The sequence below is a fragment of the Pelobates fuscus genome, chromosome 5 (genome assembly GCF_036172605.1).
Source record: "Pelobates fuscus isolate aPelFus1 chromosome 5, aPelFus1.pri, whole genome shotgun sequence".
NCBI classification, from domain to species: Eukaryota; Metazoa; Chordata; class Amphibia; order Anura; family Pelobatidae; genus Pelobates; species Pelobates fuscus.
The window spans coordinates 347,240,640-347,259,324 of NC_086321.1; the positions used below are offsets into that span (position 1 = coordinate 347,240,640).

The 18,685-nt window shown below is 39.6% G+C and overlaps 1 protein-coding gene across 2 annotated transcripts in view; it reads right to left on the reverse strand.

Annotated features, from left to right (window-relative positions):
- Positions 1-1,410: 1,410 nt before the first annotated feature.
- The window catches only part of ACER1 (alkaline ceramidase 1), a 44,617-nt gene continuing 27,342 nt past the window's right edge, over positions 1,411-18,685 (reverse strand). For both annotated transcript variants that reach the window (XM_063455867.1, XM_063455868.1), the window contains 3 exons: positions 18,430-18,567; positions 3,907-4,044; positions 1,411-1,658 (listed from right to left, as the gene is read on the reverse strand). In XM_063455867.1, coding sequence (XP_063311937.1) covers positions 1,484-1,658; positions 3,907-4,044; positions 18,430-18,567 — 451 coding nt within the window. In that variant the 3' untranslated portion in view covers positions 1,411-1,483. The remainder of the gene's footprint in view (positions 1,659-3,906; positions 4,045-18,429; positions 18,568-18,685) is intronic.

Sequence of the window (18,685 nt, forward strand, 5' to 3'; positions counted from 1 at the left end):
GGACTGCCTGACAGCTCAGGCAGTCTCCCTGCTGGCAACTCCATAGACTGCTATTGCGGCCATGTGATCATGGTGATCACATGGCCCCGGAGGGCTGCAGTGGACGGAGCTGCTGCAGGGGGCAGCAGATCTCGGGCAGTCCCCCAAGATCGGGATCGCTGGGCCAGATAAGTCCAGGGGTCCGATTTTTTAAATGCCTTTCATTGTAGTGATTTTGCCCTGCCTTGCGGAGTCTTGCAGTGTGGGTACACTGGCTATCTCACCAGACACAGTTGGTAGAAGCTGATAGGGCACTATTTGTCCCATACTGATTGATTGGTCACTTTTTCTCAGTAAAGGCTGAATGGGCAATTGAAGACACATTCACCCATTTCACCCTGAGAAGAACAGAGCTTTTCGACACACAGTCTGCAGCGTGAGTGACCGTCCTTCAGTGTGGAACAAATCAGAGTCCTATTAGTTATACCAACTGCGTTTGTGGAGGTAGCAGGCATATCCATACTGTACACAAAAACACTACAATGAAAGGCATTTTAGAAAAAAAGAGGGAACACCAGCAGATATAATTTAATTTGAAAAAAGGGGGGATTTTTCAAAAATATGAAAGAAATAAGGGGGAAATTGACAGCCCTCTTAACCGTTCTGCTCTTTCAAATTTAATTACCTCTGCTGCTGCTCGGACACTTTAATAAAAAAAAAAGTTTAACAAAATGACTCCTGCTGCTGCTCTCCATTCTTCATTAATACAAAATTGCAAAAGGAAAAACATTCATTCATCTATAAAAGGCCATCTTAGATAAATTTTCCTATACACCGGCAAGTTATCTTTATAAGTACTCTCACTTATTTATTTATTTTAATACTGATTTATAATAATCTAATTTTGGCAACTCACAATAGGCATTGCAAACATTAGGCTGGGTATTATTGTAGTCTTTTTTGCACTTTTTTCCAGCCTCTTGGTTTGTCCAAAATGTTTTCCGTGCACGGACAATATTTGGATGAGCTGAACAGCCATGTGGATAGAGATTGTACCACCCAAACAAAATTTTTTTTAAGCCAGACCAAATTTTACCATACCATCAAACCATATGCACATGACATTGTTAATGCGCATGCGCAGTGTGGAGGTTGGCTTGTCTCATGCTTGTGGTGCGCATGCACCGACATCAGCTGTGTAGGACACATGCACAGTACAGATAGGATATTATAACGGAGCAACTGCATCACTGGAAGTGACGGGGGTAGGTCATTTTCAATGGGTAGGAGATTTTGATAGAAAACCGTTATATTTGCAATACCAGCACTGGCCAGACAGCCTATAATACTTTGCCGGTAATGATTATATCAGAGTTCGCAATCAGTGTGTTTACGAAAGACAACAGAATACTTATAAATTAATCCATTTTATTACAAAAATATGAAATGCAGCATCTGAAATTCAGAATTATTTTTTAATCAGGGCCATATTGTCAATTGCAGACTAGCAGTTTTTTTTTGGCACAGACTTGGTGATGGCTAAATATGGGAAACCAATGTAGACAGAGTTCGAAGGCCAGTAATGAACCTGTGGTTGGCATTCTGGAATCTCATAAACAGCATCAAAGTAGGCAAAAAGGGTGTTACTGTATAAAACGGTGATACAGATAAGGATGTGCCTGCAAGAAAGACAGATAAATAATCAATTAAACAGCTATAGGTCTCATTGTCATGTTGTCAGGACGTCCAGCATCAGTAAAGCGACCAAAATTAGCTTAACCACCAGAAGGTGCCTCTAATGGCTGTGTGTTTGACAGCAGCTAGAGGCAATCTTAGTTCTTAGTCCTGCAAGATAATTATTGCAGTTTCTCAAAAAATGCAATGATTTATATTGCAGGACTAAGGGGGACAGGGACACTGCACCCAGAACACATCAATGCGATAAGGTGGTCTGAGTGCCTATTGTATCCCTTTAATCCAAGCAGCAAGCCTAAAAAGGGAGCACAATGGCCAGAGATCTCTCTCACACACTCACCAGCCTATCACCCCACACATTGAAGCCCCTACCCTCTCCACAAACACTACACCCCATATCTCACCCCCTCACACAACATCATCTATATCACACACTATATCCCCTATCCAATGCACACAAACTCCATCCCCTATCCCACCCATACAAACTACATCCTCTCTACCCTTACACACTACATCCCCTACCCAATCCACACAACTAAATCCTCTATAGCCTCACACACTAAATCCCCTATCCCACCCATACAAACTACATCCTCTCTACCCTTACACACTAAATCCCCTACCCAACCCACACAACTAAATCCTCTATAGCCTCACACACTATATCCCCTATCCCACCCATACAAACTACATCCTCTCTACATCCCCTACCCAACCCACACAACTAAATCCTCTATAGTTTCACACACTACATCCCCTATCCCACCCATACAAACTACATCCTCTCTACCCTTACACACTACATCCCCTACCCAACCCACACAACTAAATCCTCTATAGCCTCACACACTACATGCCCTATCCCACCCACACAACTACATCCTTTATACCCTCACACACACTACATTCCCTATCCCACCCACACAAACAACATCCTCTATACCTTCACACACTACATCTCCTATCCCACCCACACAACTACATCCTCTATACCCTTATACACTACAACCCCTAACCCACCACACAAACTACATCCTTTATACCCTCACACACACTACATCCCCTATCCCACCCACACAAACTACATCCTTTATACCCTCACACACACTACATCCCCTATCCCACCCACACAAACGACATCCTCTATACCTTCACACACTACATCCCCTATCCCACCCACACAACTACATCCTCTATACCCTTATACACTACATCCCCTAACCCACCACACAAACTACATTCTTTATATCCTCACACACACTACATCCCCTATCCCACCCACACAAACGACATCCTATATACCTTCACACACTACATCCCCTACCCACACAACTACATCCTCTATACCCTTACACACTACATTCCCTACCCAACCCACACAACTAAATCCTCTATAGCCTCACACACTTCATCCCCTATCCCACCCACACAACTACATCCTTTATACCCTACACACTACATCCCCTATCCAACCCACACAAACGACATCCTCTATACCCTTACATACTACATTCCCTATGCAACCCACACAAACTACATCCTCTAAACCCTTACATACTACATTCCCTATGCAACCCACACAAACTACATCCTCTATATCCTACACACTACATTCCCTATCCAACCCACACAAACTACATCCTCTATACCCTTAAACACTTCATCCCCTCTCCCACCCATACAAACTACATCTTCTATACCCTCACACACTACATCGCCTATCCCACCCATACAAATGACATCCTTTATAGCCTCACACACTGCATCCCCTATCCCACCCACACAACTAAATGTTCTATACCCTCACACACTACATCCCCTTTCCCACCCTCATAAAGTACATCCTCTATAACCTTACACACTACAGCCACTATCCTACCTACACACATGCATTAAAAAACAAACAAACAAAACACATGCTACCCTTCGTGCTCACTCAGACATCTGCAGAGGAAATACCATTGATTTGGCATTGTAGGTAACTCTAGTCTTCACTAGACCTAGACTGTCTGTCCGTACAATATAAATAATTTTATAATAAAGAGACTGTCTAGCATACAATGTATTTATAATAAAAATGGTTCAAAATTAAATATAACGAATAAAATCATAGCTGATTACCAAGTGCCACCGACTGCCTTCCCCTCCCTGTTTACCTGCTAACCTGCCTTGCTAAATGAGTAAAATAATAGTTATAATAATAATAAATGGTTTATCAGGCCTCCTCACCATATGCTGTGCAGATAAGAAAAGTTGATCGTTCTCCAGAAGCTACAAAACAAACGGTCACTGAGCCAGCAGGAAATGGCCACAACCCACAAGACGACCGCAATGAATGCCAAATTCCGAATTTCCTGAACAGTACACCTGAACAAAACAGATTCAAGGTAATAAAAGGGGGGATTAGAGGACATGCAAATGTAACCAGGCACCGCATGGTAGAGTGGGACAAAGGCCCTCACCTATATACTCCTTGCTGCCGCTGTCCCTGATAAGCAAATAAGCAGCTCTCTCCTCTATTTCTCACTTGTTATGTCGAGAAAACAACTTGTTATGTCAACATAACAAACTTGTGTAACTTGTTTTCTCGACATAACAAGTCAGAAAAAAACCATAAAAAAATACATGACCTCTCCGGGCTTTCCGAACCCATTTGTAAACTAAATCTAGATCCTGAAAATGAATATGATGTCTTATCAGGTGCAATAAGTACATACATGCTTAATAATACATGCATGTATAATAGGAAGGATAAAAGAATATTCATCCTGATTTAACTGTCACTGAGCGGAAAAATCCCAGAACCCTGTGGATTAAATCTTCTTTGATTAAATAACTATTGCTGATTAGGATGTTCTGTATACACCCTGTTCCAAATTATTATGCAAAATCTATTTGTGTCACAAAGATTTTGTTTTTCAGTTTAACTCATGGATGGCCTTGTGTCTCAGGGCTCTTTTGATCACTGAAAACAATCTCGGACACCTGTGATAATTAGATTGCCAGGTCAGCCCAATTTAAGGAAAAACTACTAAAGGAGGGTGTTCCACATTATTAAGCAGAGCACCATTTTCATGCAATACGGGGAAGAAATAGGATCTCTCTGCTGCCGAAAAGAGTGAAATAGTTCAATGCCTTGGACGAAGTATGAAAACATTAGATACTTCACGAAAACTTAAGCGTGACCATCGCACTATTAAGAGATTTGTGGATGATTCAGAGCACAAACAGGTTTGTGCAGATAAAGGCACATTGAGGAAGATTTCTGCCAGATCCATGCATCAGATCAAGAGAGCAGCTGCTAAAATACCATTACATAGCAGCAAACAGATATTTGAAGCTGCTGGTGCCTCTGGAGTCCCACGGACATCAAGGTATAGAGTCCTCCAGAGTCTTGCAACTGTGCATAAACCTTCTATTCGGCCACCACTAACCAATGCTCACAAGCAGAAACGGCATTGGGCAGAAAAATACATGAAGACTAATTTTCAAACAGTCCTGTTCACTGATGAATGCTGTGCAACCCTGGATGGTCCAGATGGATGGAGTAGTGGATGGTTGGTGGACGGCCACCCTGTTCCAACAAGGCTGCAACGTCAGCAAAGAAGTGGTGGAGTTATGTTTTGGGCCGGAATCATGGGAAGAGAGCTGGTCGGCCCCTTTAGGGTCCCCGAAGGTGTAAATATGACCTCTGCAAAGCAGTGGCGTATTTAGGATTCATTTTTAGGGGGGGGGGGGGCACATGGTGGGCCAGGGACAAAAGTAGGGGGGCACATTTAACCCCGCCCTCGCCACAGTTTGACCCCAACCCTGCCACATGTTAAGCCCCGCCCTAGACACAATGTGTTTTTTTTTTTTTTTTTAATAATCCCTGGTGGAGGATTCATTATTTTCCACCAGGGATTATTAAAAAAACAAACACATTTCCCTTGAAACAGTGCCATAGTTGCCAACATTTGAAAAAGATTTCCAAGGACATTTTGCAAAACAGCTATCAATTACTGTCTGTATATAATATCCCTGGACAGTCAGTGCTCTCTGTATAATACAGGGTTGTGTGCATAATAATATAAAAAATACAATGTACAAACAGAAATAGACATGGGAAAACATAGTGCAATATGTTAAAAACACCATAAGTGAGCTAATTTGAATTGCACTCACATCATAAAAGTGCAATATGGGCATATAACGATCTTGAAGACTTGACGGATATCTGTGATCTTCTTTTAAACCTTGTCAGAGAAGGAGAGACACACAAGACATAGTGCACCTGTATAATATAGAGCAATATAATTTATTTAATTGCACTCACAAAAGGTCAGTTGAAATCCAGCATATCAATCACTACAGGAATCTCAGTGTCGACATCCTTCCTCCCATAGTGAATATACCTTCATTTTGCCCCTGAGGAAGTCCGGTTTCGGACGAAACACGTAGGGCGGAGGGACCACGACAGCACCTTATTGGACTTTATTGAATTTTTATTTCTGTTGTTTGATTTATTTTATTTCATGTATTTTTAACCCGGCTTTTCTATATTCACTATGGGAGGAAGGATGTTCCCAGTATGACACAAAAAAGAGGTATTTTATCAAATTTACATCAAACTAGAGAAGCAAGATTTAATTCTCTATTTACTACTAATAGAGAATTAGAATCACAAGTCAATAATGATGATATTCATTTCCAAAAATTAGAAAAATTGGCTGTTAAAGAAACTAAGAAATGGTGGGAAATATCATTTCTTGAAACTTACATTAACCCCTTAAGGACACATGACATGTGTGACATGTCATGATTCCCTTTTATTCCAGAAGTTTGGTCCTTAAGGGGTTAAAGAGAATTTGATTTCCAGAGGCTTACGCCTTAAAAAAGTGCCAGCTAATAGTTTGGAGCATTCGAAATATGCAAGTAAATGGGACACAGCATTAGAGAAATGCTCCACAATCTTGGAAATAATGGAAATTATAATTGAATTTGAAAGAGACAATATAAAATAATTGACGAGTGAAAGAGATCAATTAGATAATGAATTTTGTGTCGATAAAAATAGTGATGAGTTTAAAAAGAAAGAAAGCTTAGTTTTAGAGAAAGTAAATAAAATTGACGAAAGAATAGCGGAAACAAAAAACAAAAAATATCAAAGAGACAAAAAAGATAGAGAAAATAACTTTCATTCTATCACTAAGGTTACAAACAAAGCTCAATTTAGAACGATGAGAAGTTCAAATTTTGCTAATTATAGAAGATCTTCCACAAATTTCTCACCTGTTAGAAAACCCAGCAAAGGAGTTTTCCCACAAAAAACTAAGCAACCATTATCTAAGAATAGCAATCAAGGGAGACCTTTCAATTATCCACAAGAGACAAGTAAAGAGCCACATAGAACAAGAGACTATGTCTCAAAACCTAAGAATAATCAAGGTCAATCTAGTGATTTTTTAGAACAGGGCCCAAACCACAGAAAAAAGAAAGAAATCACTCAGTTATTTTCCCCGAAATTACCAAGAGTAGACCTCACCAATCGCTTCGCCCCATTGGAAGATTGGAATATTCCAGGGAAAAGGAGGAGGTTGAGTGGAGAAGAAACAGAGGAAGATTGAAGGAATTTGCATTGAGTAGGGGCATTTTTATTATAGGTGATGCCAATATTAATTTTGAAGAAAACCAAATACTTGAAAAAGGACTCAAGTTTGCCCCAAATACTCCAGCGAATTCTTTTAATCTCTTTATAGACGTGAATAAATTCATACGGAAGCTCTCTTTAAAGAGATTGTTTTGCTAGAAAAGAACATGATAGACAAGTTGTCAAGGAGCCGAATGTACTATTTTTAAACCTAAGTCCACTTTTTATCCTAATGACAAAGGGAGCCAAATAGAGGCATTTTCTAAGATGGTGATAAAAGATATAGAGAAAATGAACCCAAAAATATTTTTTTTAAATTTGAATAAAAAAGAAAATTATATTTTAAAAAGTCTTAAAAAGAGAAAGGATATAGTGATTAAGAGCGCAGATAAAGGGGGAGGTACGGTGGGTATGCCCACCCAATATTATTTTACTGAATCCTAGCGTCTATTGGGAGATAAGGAAACCTACCGGTATATTGAATTAAGAAAAAATCCCAATAAAGATTTCAACCAAAAATTAAAAGAATTACTTTTGGATTATAAAATTCAAAATGTTATACACGATAAATTATTTTCCTTTTTACATTTAGATTTCCCTAGAATCCCAACTTTTTATTTCCTCCCTAAAGTACACAAGTCCACCCTGCATCCACCAGGACGTCCTATAATTAGTGGCGTTGATTCGTTGACATCCAGGTTGTCAGAATACTGGATTTTTCTCTGCAAAAATACGCCCAAAATGCAAAATCATATTTGAAGAATACAAAAAACCTCATTCAAATATTGGAGTGTATTGAATGGAGAGAGAACTACTTATGGGCTACTCTGGATGTCACTTATTATTATTATTATTATTATTGCCATTTATATAGCGCCAACAGATTCCGTAGCGCTTTACAATATTTTGAGAGGGGGGGGATGTAACAATAAATAAGACAATTACAAGAAAACTTACAGGAATAATAGGTTGAAGAGGACCCTGCTCAAATGAGCTTACAGTCTATAGGAGGTGGGGTATTAGAAACATTAGGATAGGAAATATCAAGTAGGAGTGAAGCAGAGCTGGAGGAGAGAGCAAAGCACTATCCCATAGGGACAGGTATGTAAGGGAGAGATTACTCTGGGAGGCCATACGCTTTCCTGAAGAGATGGGATTTAAGGCCCTTCTTAAATGATTGAAGACTAGGGGAGAGTCTGATGGCAGTAGGCAAGTTATTCCATAGGAGAGGAGCCGCCCGTGAGAAGTCCTGCAAGCGTGAGTTGGCCGTACGGGTGCGAGCAGCGGTCAGGAGGTGGTCGCGGGCAGAGCGGAGGGTACGAGGAGGGGCATACCTCTGGATCAGTGAAGAGATATAAGAGGGGCTGGAATTGTTCAGTGCTTTAAATGTATGGGTTAGCACTTTGAATTGACTCCTATAGGATACAGGGAGCCAATGTAAGGACTGGCAGAGGGGCGAGGTGTGAGAGGACCGACTGGATAGGAAAATCAGTCTAGCTGCAGCATTCATTACAGACTGTAGCGGGGCAGTACGGCTTTTGGGGAGACCAATCAGGAGAGGGTTACAGTAATCCATGCGGGAAATTACTAGAGCATGGACAAGCTCCTTGGTAGCATCTTGCGTAAGAAAGGGGCGGATGCGGGCTATGTTTTTGAGTTGGAACCTACAGGACTTGGCAACAAACTGGATGTGAGACTCAAAGGTGAGACCAGAGTCAAGTATGACGCCAAGACAGCGCGCTTGTAGGGATGGACTTATGTGGATATCACTGACTTGAAGGGAGAGTGAGAGAGGAGGATCAGTATTAGGAGGAGGAAAGACAAGGAGTTCAGTTTTAGAGAGGTTAAGTTTGAGAAAGCGTGACGACATCCAGTCAGAGATGGAAGAGAGGCAAGCAGTGACACGTTGCAGGACGGCCGGGGAGAGGTCCGGTGAGGAGAGGTATATCTGAGTGTCATCAGCGTACAGGTGGTAGTTGAATCCAAAAGAGGCAATAAGTTTTCCAAGAGAGGCAGTATAAAGAGAAAATAGAAGGGGACCAAGGACAGAGCCTTGGGGAACTCCAACCGAGACAGGGCGAGGGGAGGAGGTATCCTTGGAAAAGGAGACACTAAATGAGCGTTGGGAGAGATAGGAGGAAAACCAAGAGAGGACAGAGTCACAGAGACCGAGTGATTGAAGAGTTTGAAGGAGGAGAGAATGATCAACTGTGTCAAAGGCAGCAGAGAGGTCAAGGAGAATTAATATGGAGTAGTGACCTTTGGATTTAGCGGAGATTAGGTCATTAGTCACTTTGATAAGAGCGGTCTCAGTAGAGTGGAGAGGGCGGAAGCCAGACTGAAGAGGGTCAAGGAGAGAGTTGGAATAAAGGAAGTGAGACACACGGGTAAAGACAAGTCTTTCCAAAAGCTTTGATGAGTAAGGGAGCAGGGATATGGGACGATAGTTCGAGGGGGAGGACGGGTCAAGAGATGTTTTTTTCAGGATAGGTATTACAGTGGCATGTTTAAGGTCAGCAGGAACAGTGCCAGAAGAGAGAGAGCAGTTAAAGATGTGTGTTAGGATAGGCACAAGACAAGGGGAGAGAGATCTGATGAGGTGAGATGGGACAGGATCAAGTGGGCAAGTGGTGGGGCGAGAGGAATGGAGAAGTGCAGCCACCTCTTGTTCAGTAGCTGGGGAGAAAGTCTGAAGGGTAGGGAAAGCATGATTTATGTGTGGTTGAGAAAGAGAACGGCAAGGAGGGGAGAATTGTTTCCTTAGCTGTTCAATCTTGTCAGTAAAGTAATATGCAAAGCTATCAGCTTCACTGTATACAATTATCGACCACAACATAGGACTTGAGGCTGTAAGACGAGTATTGGACTTAGACACTGGTTTATCCCCTCTTTTAAGAAGCTTTATTTTAGATGGTATTACATTTATTTTGACACATAACTTTTTTAGTTTTAATGGAAATTTTTTTTACAAACCAAGGGCAACGCCATGGGTACCAAATTCGCGCCAAGCTACGCCAATATCTTTATGGACAACTGGGAAACTTCCAATATTTGGAATAATAATCCTTTTGGAGTGAATTTGGTGCTATGGCGGAGATATATAGATGATATTTTAATTATATGGAAAGGCCCTTTTAATTCACTACAATACTTTTTTAATTATATTAATGTAAATAACCAATCATTGGTTTTTACTCCCCATACAGATCCTTCGAGTATCAATTTTTTAGACCTCACTCTATATATAGAGAATTCAACTATCAAAACAAAAACTTTTTTTTTAAACCCACAGATTCTAATTCTTTTATAAATATTAAAAGCGCACATCACCCAAATTGGCTTAGAGGAGTTCCAAAAAGCCAATTTACTAGAATAAAAAGAAACTGTACAGAAGAAAGTTGTTTTTTAGATCAATCAAAATTTCTCAAAGAGAAATTTGTAGATAAAGGTTATTCCCCTAAGTTTTTAGACCAAAAAATACATAGATGCAAAAATACTACTGGGAATGATCTTTTAACTAATAAAACCGAAAATAAGAATCCGAATGGCGATTTTACTTTGTCTTTTGTCACCCAATATAATGCCCAAGCTTTTAAAATAAAAAAAGATTTTACAGAGGCACTGACCTCTCCTTTTGGAAGATGACCTTTTGAAAAAACAAATTACATCTGTACCTAAAATAATTTTTAAGAAAAGTCAAAACGTTAAGAATGTTTTAGCCCCTAGTACTTTTAGGGCTAAAGAAATTGAATCAACAACATTTAAGGGCTTTTATAAATGTGGGAGATGTAAAAGATGTAGATTTTTACCTAAAAAATAGTCTTTTAGCAGTTATATAACAGGGGAATTGTTTAAAATGAATGGACATATTGATTGTAATACTACTAATGTAGTCTATCTCTTAACCTGTGGATGTGGTATTCAGTACATAGGGAGGACAAGTAGGGCCTTGAAAGTCAGGTTTATGGAACATTGTAATAATATAAAGAAAAAACTGACCACCCATTCAGTACCTGTCCACTGTAACAATTGTCCTGATTTTAAATTAGAAACTTTTTTGAGCACGGGTTTGGAAAAGGTGACTTTGGATGACAGAGGAGGGGATTTAGTTAAAAAATTGAGACAAAGAGAAGGTTATTGGATTTTTAATTTGAAAACCCTTAGCCCAAATGGGCTTAATGTCGATTTTGATATGGTGTGTTTTTTATAATCATCACCATTTTAATGTTTATTTAGTAGATATATATATATATATTAATTCTCGTTTATGTCATCCAATTGTCCCCTTTTCTAGATTTATATATGGAGTTTTTAATATGGGTTTTTAAGAGTTTTTATTGTTATGTGACAAAAAGGTTTTTTTTATCATCTGTAAGTTTTTTTATCATTTGTAACTTTTGAATTATCCCCTTTTTCATATGTGGACTTTAATGATTTATTTGCTCTAAACAATTTTAAATATGAGATAATTAACTATTTTTTATTTTTTTATTATCCATAATTTTTTAAATTATCCTGATTTGATTTCTTTCTTTATTTTTTATTTTTATTCTATTTAATGTATATTATAATTTGACTTTGGCTAAGATCTGACTGCTATTTTTTCCTTTTCATGCCTGTTCCGTATGTATTTTGGGACATTTCCGGGTTTACGATCGTGGAACGCATATTTGCGTTCCACGAGATACCGGAAGTGTTTATGCGCATCATGAATATGCAAGAGAGGCTTGGATTTTAAGAATGGAACGCAGGTGGCATGATCCAGTATAACGCGATGGTATTGGCTATTCTGATGGCGGGAGATTTAACTCCCGGTTTAAAAGACGGACGGAGAATTTTTCGAACTACAGACCTTCATTTTTCCCCTGAGGATGTCCGGTTTCGGACGAAACGCGTAGGGCGGAGGGACCACGACAGCACCTTATTGGAATTTTTATTTCTGTTGTTTGATTTATTTTATTTCATGTATTTTTAACCCGGCTTTTCTATATTCACTATGGGAGGAATGATGTCGGCACCGAGATTCCTGTAGTGATTGATATGCTGGATTTCAACTGACCTTTTGTGAGTGCAATTAAATAAATTATATTGCTCTATATTATACTGGTGCACTATGTCTTGTGTGTCTCTCCTTCTCTGACAATGTTTAAAAGAAGATCACAGATATCCGTCAAGTCTTCAAGATCGTTATATGCCCACATTGCACTTTTATCCTGTGAGTGCAATTCAAATTAGCGCACTTTTGGTGTTTTTAACATATTACACTATGTTTTCCCATGTCTATTTCTGTTTGTAGATTGTATTTTTTATACTTTTACTAAGAAGATTAGAAGGTTCTTCTTACAATTCTAAATTTGGTAAATCTATTTGATATATTTTTTACCTTTTGGGGAGCACGTGTGTTGTATATATACTTCTTTGTGTGTATAATAAATTGGGACAGTCAGTGCTCCCTGTATAGTGCTGCTCTCTGTGTAATACATGGCTGTGTGTATAATATCCCGGGACAGTCAGTGCTCCCTGTATAGTGCTGCTCTCTGTGTAATACAGGGCTGTGTGTATAATATTCCGGGACAGTCAGTGCTCCCTGTATAGTGCAGCTCTCTGTATAATACAGGGCTGTTTGTGTTTAATATCCCAAGACAGAGAGCAGCACTATACAGGGAGCACTGACTGTCCCGGGATATTATACAGACACAGGCCTGTATTATACAGAGAGCAGCACTATACAGGGAACACTGACTGTCCCAGGAGAATATACAGACACAGACCTGTATTATACAAAGAGCAGCACTATACAGGAACCACTGACTATCCCGGGATATTATACACACACAGATCTGTATTATACAGAGAACAGCACTATAGTATTATACAGATAGCTGAGCATATACCCCATGTCCCAATCTCTAGACTACTAGTACCTGTCAAAAGCAGCTCCCAGACGCGTGTAACAAGACTAAAGTGTGCAGCAGCTCACACAGATGATTCAGCGGTAGAGCGCACTCGCTGGCAGAGCCAAACTGGGAATCCAAAGCAGCCCTGGAAAAAAATGTATGCCATTCCTACATGTCAATATATATATATATATATATATATATATATATATATACATATATATATATATATATATTACAGTAAGCACACAAGCTCACTGACAAGCGCAAATAGGCTTACTGACAGAAAAGAGTCTCTAACACACACAAGCTTACTACACACAAACTCACTTGTATAAACACATGGCTCACTACAAAGAGGTTCAGGGACACACACAAGCTCACTAAAGACAAGCTCACTGACACACACATGCTCACTAAATAGAAGCTCACTGACACACACACAAGCAGTACCATCTTAACAGCGTTAAGGGCCCCCGGGCAAAGCAGTGCACTGGGGCCCTTCCTACACAAAAACTCACAGGAATAAAAATTAGAATTATTGTTAGACTGCTGAGTACATACAAACGGTACACTGAATACGAACACCGAGAGACTGCTGAATATACACACACACACAGATTTCTGAATGCACATGGACTCCTGAATGCACACAGTCGTTGCTGAATGCACACTGATTTATAGACGTACACACACACTGCTGAGTCCATACACACACACAGACTGCTGAGTCCATATACACACCCAGACACACACAGACTGCTGAGTCCATATACACACAGACACACACAGAGACTGCTGAGTCCATATACACACACAGACACACACACAGACTGCTGAGTCCACACACACACACAAAGACACAGACTGTTGAGTCCATACACACACACACACACACACACACAGACAGACACACAGACTGCTGAGTCCATACACACAGAGACTGCTGAGTCCATACACACACACAGAGACTGCTGAATCCATACATACACACAGACACACAGACTGCTAAGTCCATACACACAAAGACTGCTGAGTCCATACACACACACACACAGACGCACAGACTGCTGAGCCCATACACACACAGGCTGCTGAGTCCATACACACACACACACACACACACACACAGACACAGACACACAGACTGCTGAGTCCATACACACACACACACACACCACTGAGTTACACACACACACAGACTACTGAGTCCATACACACAGACACACACAGACTGCTGAGTCCATACATACACACACACACAGACTGCTGAGTCCATACACACACACAAGCTTCCTCAATAGCAGAGACACACACACACACAAGCATATCAAGCCTACCTGTCACTGGAGCCTGTTGCTGGTCGGTCAGACAGCCATCTTCTGGCCTTTCCAGCAGCAGCAAGGTCTGCTGCTTAACGGCGGGGGCAGGGTTTATGTGCGGGAGGCGGGGCTTTGTTTGGGGGTGGGGGCGTTGGTTGGGGGCGGGGCCTTGCCAGGGAGCCTGTCAGTGCTCCCTCCAGCCCCAGCATCTCTCCACAGACAGCACCCAGCGATCCAGCTCCTGTGTCCTGCATTCCCTCGGGCTGTAACAGACTGTTACAGTCCGAGGGAATATCATTTAAACACATGGCCAGCAAGTTGCTGACATTTGGGGGGGCACAGCATGATGTAGAGGGGGCCATGGCCCCCTCTGGCCCCCCCTAGCGACGCCACTGCTGCAAAGTACGTGGAGTTTCTGACTGACCACTTTCTTCCCTGGTACAGAAAGAAGAACTATGCTTTCCGTAATAAAATCATCTCCATGCATGACAATGTACCATCTCATGCTGCAAGAAATAACTCTGCATCAATGGCTGCTATGGGGATAAAAGGAGAGAAAGTCATGGTGTGGACTCCATCCTCCCCTGACCTCAATTCTATTGAGAACCTTTGGAGCATCCTAAAGCAAAAGATCTATGAGAGTGGGAAGCAGTTTACATCCAAACAGCAGCTCTGGGAGGCTATTCTGACATCTTGCAAACAAATTCAAGCAGAAACTGTCCAAAAACACACACGTTCAATGGATACAAGACTTGTGAAGCTGCTTTCAAATAAGGGGTCCTATGTTAAAATGTAACGTGACCTGTTAAAATGTTTAAAAAGTTAAAATGTTGTTATAAGTTTGATTGAAATAGCTTTTGATTTCAGTAAATATGCCGCAAACACAACAAATTCCAATTTTCAGTTCTTTACAACCTATAAAGTGTTTTGAAACTTACTGTGCATAATAATTTGGAACAGTGCATTGTAAGTTTTATTTATGTTTTAAAAAAATACTGTTATCATTAGGAGGTTTGTTCAATAAGATTTGAATTGTACTCTTGCAATTTACTCTTTATTCTTTTACCACATAAAAAACAAAACAATTGTACTCTTAATAGTTGATAACATGAGAATTATGCTGACTGTTATTTACATCAATTATTTAGGTAAATGAAAAAAAATAATTTGCATAAAAATTTGGAACAGGGTGTATATAAAGTAAGTATAACATTCGAATAGCCCTAAGTATGATAGATAAGGGTGCTTTTGCAAGAGATTGGTGATGCCTAAAGAGCCTGGGTGTGAATGCTGGTTGTTGCAGTCCACATCATTGTGATTCCAAAAATAAATATTGCCATATCTAACATCAAACCCTAAGTGTCATGAACCCAAGAAGTTTAAAGGGACACTCTAAGCACAAAAACAACCATTGCTTAATGAAGCTTATTGTATAGATCATGCCTCATGCAATCTCACTGAACATTTCTCTGCCATTAAGGCGTTAAAGGGACACTAGTCACCAAAATGACTTTAGCGTAATGAAACAGTTTTGGTGTATAGAGCAATTTTCTTCCATTTGGGAATTAAATCACTTTGTTTATGAACCCTAATCACACCTCCCTGCATGTGACTTACACTGCCTTGCTAAACCCTTCCTGTGAAGAGTCATCTAATGTTTATACTTCCTTTATTGCTAATTCTGTTTAATTGAGAATATATTTTCTAACGTTCTGTTAAAAGTTTGCTAGACCCTACAGAAGCCTATTGTATATAATTAAAGTTCAATTTACAGAGCAACAGATAAAAACTTTTAAAGAAAGTTATATCTGATTGAAACTTAGACCATTTTTCTTCAATGCAGGTTGTGTCAGTCACATCCAGGGGAGGTGTGCCTAGCGCTACATAAGCAGAAACAAACTCCTAAATGGCAGTGAATTGAACAGTGAGACTTCATAGGCATGATCTATACACCAAAACTGCTTCATGAATATAAATTTTTTTTGGTACTATAGTGTAACTTTAAATCACTTTTGTTTCTGTTTATGCAGGCCTAGCTAAACCTCCCATGACCGTGACTGAGACGGAAAATGGAAACAAAGTGTTCCATTTTCAATCTAAACAGTATGCTTACTTTAGAAGTTTTTGTCTTCTGCTCTGTTAATTGGAATTTTATCACACACAGGAGGCACCTGCAGGATCCAGAAGGCTATTAACAGAGCAAGAGTTAAGAAATTCTAAATTAAACAGAATGTGCAATAAAGGAAGTATAAACATTAGATCTCTCTTTTCAGGAAAAGTGTGGGGAGACTGTGTAGGTCACATGCAGGGGAGGTGTGGCTAGGGCTGTATAAACAAAGTGGCTTGTCGATTTTCACTCTATACTTGTTCTATAATGCTATGTTCAAGACCAATATCTACCTTATTTGGGAATGATTATTTTCAGCTTCCCCCTGATTGGGATTAGATACATTAGATCAGGTTGGGAGATGGAAAAATTATAATTTCAGTGTGATTTATTGAGTTTATCACTATAGTGGGGTGCCCTCGAAGGCACAGTAGGGATTTTATAAATTGATTTAACCTTATTAGGACCTATTTGTCTATGAAATGGTGTTAGCAAATAGATATTTATTTTTTGCTTTCTTCCACAATACTTCTCTATCCTTTCTCTTGCATCTGTATTATGTATCTTTTACATTATATTATTATCACTAAAAACTTTTAAGCTGCTATTTTAGGCAACAATGTGTACATTTCGCCTTCCCACTACTGTTACTTACTCATCTGTCTGTTAATTATTTATAACAAATCAGCAATTCTTTGTTCAGCCAACAGACCCCCTGTTTATTGTACCAGAGGAGGTCAGTAATGTGCTTTAGAACAGTTTATACCCACCTTATGCAAATGGGTGAGCGTGCTACTAGTCGGAAGATGACAGCACAAATATAGAATGTACATACCTTGGGAAAATTCATTAGCATATGGCTTTGTGATTGCTGATATTTTAGTATATAAGCACTGTGGACTTCTTGTACTTTTCTGTAGTACACTTTTCTCTGATAATTCCCTATTCCTGATATTAAACGCACAATTTAGATGATAGTTCACTAGTGTGATTTGTTATGTTTAAAATCCATTTTTCTGGACATTATTTCAAATGCACTATTGGGGTGACAGTCCACTAATGTGATTATTATTATGTTTGCATGTGCATCTTGTTTTTAAGTAACTTAATAAAAGTGATGTTTAATGTACTTTGTACCATGTATATATATATATTGTTACACTCTTTTTTCCTCTTATTCTTCTCCCACTGAAACAATTCTTGCTTCTTTAGTTCTGTGTATAAACAAAGTTATTTAACTCCTAAATGGCAGAGAATTGAGCAGTTAGACTGCAGGGGCCTGATCTATACAATAAAACTACACCATTGAGCTACAGTTGTTTTGGTGTTTATGGTGTCCCTTTAACTCCCATAACCACAGGCTTATCCTCAAGCTCATAGCCTAACCCTAAATCTCCAAATCTAACTGATATAATCCCATAGACTAACCAGAACCTTTAATAGGTTAATCCAAGCACTATGTCCACTTCTGTGATTTGAAGTGGCCATGGTGCACAGAGCCTGTATGTGCAGCTGTTTGCTTTAAAATACTGCACATGCAAAGTTTAACCCTTCTGCCACTGGAGGTGTAACTCTACCTCTAGCAGCGTCATTGGGATGTCATTAGCCAGCCTGGAACAAGAGGAAATCTGGAAGCGTGCACATAAATGGATGTCTGTGTATTACGAAGAAGGATGTTTCATGTCTATATATTCGGGATAGCAAGGGTATATATCCTGGTGTGTGTATTTTTGGAGAAGGTGAGAAGTCTATCTTTCACCTCTGTGGAGGTGAAGGTATATTGCGAAGAATACTTACTTTCTAATTTCCTTCACCAATATGTATAGTATGTGGAACGTTATACAGTTTAAGACATAGGCGTTGACCACAGGCTTCGCAAATGACAGCGCTGTACTTATCATAGCAATGATAAAAATGGTAGCTCCAAACTGATTCCTGGAGAGATGGTAAGAAGAGTTACTAGGACATTTTAATTTAAATTATTAAGTCTTTTTTATATGGTCACATGCAATCTACATTTTAAGAAATTTTCTAAAATAATTTTAAATATCTT